This window comes from Trachemys scripta, chromosome 17 (genome assembly GCF_013100865.1).
Source record: "Trachemys scripta elegans isolate TJP31775 chromosome 17, CAS_Tse_1.0, whole genome shotgun sequence".
NCBI classification, from domain to species: Eukaryota; Metazoa; Chordata; order Testudines; family Emydidae; genus Trachemys; species Trachemys scripta.
Window position 1 is genome coordinate 20,357,540 of NC_048314.1, and position 6,174 is coordinate 20,363,713.

General features: G+C 40.0%; 1 protein-coding gene across 2 annotated transcripts in view; it reads left to right on the forward strand.

Annotated features, from left to right (window-relative positions):
• Positions 1 to 3,427, forward strand: part of LOC117867248 (centrosome-associated protein 350-like) — a 32,257-nt gene extending 28,830 nt beyond the window's left edge. For both annotated transcript variants that reach the window (XM_034752124.1, XM_034752125.1), the window contains 3 exons: positions 281 to 424; positions 995 to 1,120; positions 1,849 to 3,427. In XM_034752124.1, the coding sequence (XP_034608015.1) occupies positions 281 to 424; positions 995 to 1,120; positions 1,849 to 2,004 (426 nt within the window). In that variant the 3' untranslated portion in view covers positions 2,005 to 3,427. The remainder of the gene's footprint in view (positions 1 to 280; positions 425 to 994; positions 1,121 to 1,848) is intronic.
• The last annotated feature ends 2,747 nt before the right edge of the window (positions 3,428 to 6,174 follow it).

The window sequence follows — 6,174 nt, forward strand, 5'->3', positions numbered from 1 at the left end:
AAACCATTCATACTTGCACAGTAGGTGCTCGGCTAGTGCTGTGCTGATCGCGACTAGTATTAGGGTTCATATGTTCTTTAGATTCTGGCCACCAGAGGGTGGCACAATCATACCCACTTTAGAGATGTCAGCAATATAATTGCGTGTGGGAATCTTGCACTGAGTCTGGAGATTCCAGGGCTGTCAGTCTGGCCCCTTTCACCAGCCTTAAATTAACTTTTGAAAAAATAGCAGTGGCAGATTCAATTGATTTTGCTATTCTGTTTCCTCTTTGTTCCAGGTTATATTTGATTTAACTCACGAGCTGCTACACGCAGAATATCAGGTGACAGCAAATCCAAATCCTCTTCCATGGCTCAAAGAAAATTTGGATTCTCGCTATTACAGACATATTTGCAGAAAAGCAGATATCAGTGAGGTCAAGGTACATCATAGGGATTTAAAGGGCACAATTCTGAAAGTCAGTGTAGAGATCTGAATGTGTGATGAGTAAAATGGTAAGGAAATGTACAACACTTGGGCAAGCAGAGTGATAAGAGCACAACACAGGTGGTGATAGAGAGGGTTGATCTGAAATGCATGCATAAAAATAGAGTGAGGTGTGCAGCTAATCCCTAGCACATAGACTTCTAGAGCCATTTAATTATGAATAATTAAGCTGCAGACACATATTCTACAGCCTGGAGATGTTTTTATGTTAAAAGAAATGGGAATTGGGCCTCTAAATCTCTTAGTCAGCTTTACTCAGAGGTACAGTATAGCCTTCAAAGTATTCTCACTTTAAGAACGTATTTTTGAGTAATGATGACCTTGAGCCCAAACCCAGGATTCAGCACATCCCACACCAAACCCACAAACTTTGGGACATTTCCAGATTTTGAATTTGAATTTCACAGATCAAATCAACATTTCTCATTTGCAACTTCCACATCAGTGACAAATCTTATGTGCACAGCATTACAGTTCAGCTTTTTTTTATTTATTTATTTCAAAGTCATTTATTCAGGGAGAAATTATTAAGATAATGAACTTGGAAAAGAACAGCTTGGAGATGAAGAGGAAACTCCTTAATATGACCAAGTATGGAAATTGTAAAAGGGACCGAGTGGATCTTATTCTGGTAAGCATAATGGAGATGTTTTATATTTTATATATATTAAATCTACAATCCTTACGGACTCTTGTGACAGAGCTACATTTACTTAAAATAACGTATTGAATGTTATGACTCTCCTGTCTTTATATTTACAATAATAATCCAGCATTGTCAAAGCATTAAGGCTCAGGTGATGGATTTGATTGCATGTTCTAATGGTTGCTTTCAATGGGAATTGCAGTTACTCAAAAACTCCTAAGTTTTGGCCTTGAATTAGTTCATTTTATTTCAGAGTAGCAGCCGTGTTAGTCTGTATCCGCAAAAAGAACAGGAGTACTTGTGGCACCTTAAAGACTAACAAATTTATTAGAGCATAAGCTTTCGTGGGCTACAGCATCCGAAGAAGTGGGCTGTAGCCCACGAAAGCTTATGCTCTAATAAATATGTTAGTCTCTAAGGTGCCACAAGTACTCCTGTTCTTTTCATTTTATTTAGCTTTCTGTTTGAATGCAGAATTAAATCCGCTCATTGGGCTCAATCCTGCAAGGTTCTGAGTACCATGGCCTTGCGCCAGCAAAGACTTTAAACAGGTGTTTAAGCATGTGACTTCTCCACTAGACTTCACAGGAACTACTCATGCTTAAGGTAACGTGCGAAGTTGCTTTTCTGAATAGGAGACCAACTGCTCAGCATCTTGCAAAATCAAACCCTTTTTCTAGATGTCAACATTTATGTCTATGCTATATTTTTAGATTCAGGAGCTCCACAAAGAAGAATCTCAGTGGACTGACTATGCTGAGGATGAATTAGCTGTGAAGATGAGAGTAACTGAAGATATTTTTGACAGCTTGGTCCTTGATACAATAAGAGTTCTTAAAAAGATCTCTCTCAAAAGAACTTCTGATTAGATGTTTCTCTTAGAGCCCACAGTGGTGGAGGTTTTAAGTTCTGTGAGTTTCAAGGCAATGGTTCCATAAGCATATGCTTAAGAATTTTCATTCTGAACTTTGCATCCAATAACCAGCATCTCCTGGCTAAGTTATATGTTCATGTTCACAGTGAAAAGGGTGCAAACAATTGACTTACGGGGATGAAAAAATATCGCCCCCCCCCTTATGCACTGTAGATAATGTCTTCATGGCAGCCCCACATATTCTGCTCCAAAAGGCCAAGAAGGGGTCAGCCGAAAGGAGGGACCACCACATCTGTGTTTAGGCAGATCCTGTGACCCCCTACACACCTATAGAGAGGCTGTGGTCATTGTGGCAACCTACAGGCTGGAGTTGCAGTAGCAGTAGCTACAGAGGGGCTCACCAGCAGTTCTTCACTCTGACCCTGGATTGTAGAAGTGGATTTGATTTCCTTAACCCCCTCCAAGCTCTCCCTAATTTCTCAGGATTTACACAGGTGGAACGGATTTTGTTCACATTTGACACCACGATGCCTGCTCTCTGCACTAATATCGGCCCTACTGCTCATGTCCCTTAGAACCATGCTGTCCCCTCTGCTGGTTGTGCTAAACCCCTCAGTTTCTTGAGATATTTAAGATTAAATTGGAGAAAGCAAAATGAGACTGGAGCAAGAACATACTGTACAGAATGCTCCTGCCCTGGCTGGGGTAGGCAAATGATCAAGTAAGTATTTCTGTTTCAGTGTCTGTGCTCTTATGTAAATAAGACACATACCAATTGTCTGTACACTGTGATGCACTTTAAATGGGATACTTCCTATCAGCAGCCCAGTTTGATGAATGCTGTATATATTTATGCAAATAATTAGGTCTTTGGTATGCATTTAGCACATGTGAGTTTGTTTGAATTATTATAATCCCCCTAAAAAGAATGTATGCTGAGCATGTATGACTTGCCTTGGGATGGGCAAAATTGGGAAACTGAGGAAGTAGAAGAGGAAAATAGGATGTTCACATTCCTTGATCCAGATAAGGTTTCCATGTGTGCCCTGTACTTGCATTTTTTTCATATTCAGAGAAGGCCAATGACTTTGTTACTGTTTTAAACAAACATTGGCCAGTAGAGACTAGGGGTCTGATTTGTTTGTATATGATTTGTTAATTGGTGTTTTATTTAATTTATCAATATACAGAAAATGCTTAAAACTGAGGAATCAAATAATTAGTTCCATTGATTTATTAAATCCTACTCATTCAGGGAATCAAGATAATTAATTTAATATAAATTATATGTAACTGTTTATATTTAAAGCACAATATTTAAGATTTGGAATTGTTGGACAAGATGTAATGCAAATGTATTTTGTGTTAATATTTTTAAATATAGATACTTCATACTGCAGTTTTCAAATTGATTTGTTAGGCTTCTGAACAACTTAAATAAAACCTTTCTTTTTTAACTATTTTCATCACAGACTGGAATGGATTGAATACCATATGTTAATATATTTATATTATTTTATTAGATACCCATTTATATCACAATAGTGCCTAGTGGCACCAATAAGAGATTAAAGTCCCATTGTGATAGGAATTGTACATCCATAACATGAAAAGAGGTTACAAATGTAGGCAAAGATTTGTGCATGTCCTTAACTTTACGCATTATAGTCCTTTTGCACTCAGTGGAACTGTTCACATTGCATAAAGTTAAGCATGTGTGAAAGTCTTTGCAGATTCAGTCCCCAAGTAAAGCAAATAGTGGAATGGGCAATTCTGACATTCAGCTGCAATATTAAAATATATTCAATTATTCAGACAGTTCTGGTGAAATTAGCATGTTGTGGGGTACAAGTAGAGGCACTACCACAGAAACACACATTCTAGGCCAGATCCTTAGCTGGTGTAAATCAGCATTGCTGCACTGAGTTCAGTGAAGATGTCAAATTATACCAGCTAAAGAGTTGGCTGGACTTTCTTGTGTTTAAATTCTCATTCTTAATGTACCACTAATGGAGCCCTCAGTGAAAAGTGACCCAGCCAGAATTGATGTCAGCAATGCACAGGTGTTCACCCCAGTGTGTGGGTTGCACTGACTCCAAAAAAAGGCTAACCATCATGTCACTCTCCTCCAATGCAAAGCTACTGTAGACAGCAAGTGCTGACGTAATAACCCCAGCAGTGCAAACTGCCCTCCCACCCTCATTGCAGAAGACATCAGTCTTTTCCCCAACAATTCTGTTGGTACACAGAAGGAGTTGCTAAAGCTCCCACAAGCCACTTCTTTGGGAAGCTTTGATGGGAAACTGTTTGATAGATACCAAGAGGGAAATGCGTTGCAATTTTTTACTAGAGAGCGATGTGTGAGTGCAGGATAGAACTTGCAACCAAAACAAGGTGGCTGACTCTGGCACCATTCCTGTTTACATGCATGCCATCCTACTGGTTCAGTTACAGTGGTTAGATTCTCTACTGTAGAAACAAGCTTTGGGACTAGCTACCCTTTCCTGTCACCACGGTGACCTGACCTCTGCCCTTTGTACCTTTAGAATGAATTGAAATTAAAACTCTCGAGGGTGAAGGCTCTAACAGAATCAAAGGGCAAAACCATCTGATGGAGTGAGAAGTAAGAACTGGCCTTTCAGCTGTTTCCAAATGACTTGAAAAAAGGAGGGACAGAAGAAGAAGAGAAGCAGCTACGTGCACTGAACATTTTGAATCCCATTTTGAACATCTGGTTGAGGGAAGGGTGTCCCTGCGTCACTTCTCACACAGTGAGGCAGCTTGGAAGAATGATAATGCCAAAAGAAATGTGATGGAACCCACACTCCCTTCAGTATGATGCTCTGGTCCCTAGCTCGTAGCAACTGGACCACACAGAGAAGTTGCTGAGCCTGCTATAGCCTTGGCTAACAGTACAGGGTCTTTTAACTTAGGTAGAAGAGGCTCATGCTTTGGTTTCCCAGGTTCACTCCCTGATGCCAGTGACCCGCCCAGGGTGCAGTGTTACATGCCCTCTGCCCTTTTGGGGAGGTTAATTTTCCTATTTTATCCTCATGGTAATTCAGCTCTTTGTTCCAACAATAAGGTTTTCTTATTGTCAGTACAACAGGGTTTGGCCTTCCATGCTTGTCTTCCTGCACAACTGGCTTTGACGCCTCTGGTTTGTAACCACTGTTGTGTATTTTATTTGTGTTATAGCAACAACCACCACCACTCTTACAGCCTCATGCAGCAATTCTAGTTACAGTGTCACAGAATCATCATCCCCTTTTGACAGAGAGAGAAGAGCTTTCCCTTTACCCTACCCAGTGCTGGTTCGCTACACACTTCCCTTCCTCCCCCAAGCATCTCCTTCCTGTGCTCTTTTTAAACTACTTCCCTGTTAATGGGCTAATTTGCACTTTAACTTCCTAACCCCAGTCTAGCCTAGTAATCAGGCACACCCCTGACTAGCCAGGCTTTCTCTGGAGGAACCTAATTGGTGCTAATAGTGACCAGAGTGCTGGCTCAAGCGCCATCTCTTAGCACTCTGTGAGTTAATAACCCATCTACCTGATGGGGACAGTTCGCTCCTGCCCTGGTTGTACAGACAAGTTGTTGGGTACAGTAACACATCTATGTATTGAAGAACCATAGTTTTCTCAAAGTTTCCTTTCTTATTATTTAGTACCAGCATCATCAAGATTCCTGTTATGTATGTTAGCAATAAAGAAGTGTTTTTGAGTATAATTTATATATGTGAATGAGTGCCTCAAGGGCTTGGTTGATTTTAGAGTATTCAGATTGCAGGGCTGTATGTTACACTTGAGAGAGATGACCATTACAGAGGCAATCAGGAACCTAAGTGAAGCCTGAACCTTTGCAGGATAGCTATATATAGAAGAAGGACAAAGCTATAAAGTAACTGCTGCTTGATGGGAATAAAAAGTTTATACACAGAACATGTCAGACATGTTTAATATCCTCCACCATTATGTGTACAAAGCCTTAGACTTTGGCACCCAGATATATTGACCTGTTCAGGCAGTGGCAAGACTTCAATATCAAGATTACTTTATTTCAAGGTCTAATATTTTGCTTGCCTTGGTTTTGATCAATATTAACCTCCTGGGTCAATAAATCTTGATACTAGCCTCAAGAGAAGTCATTATCTTTCATAGAAAAT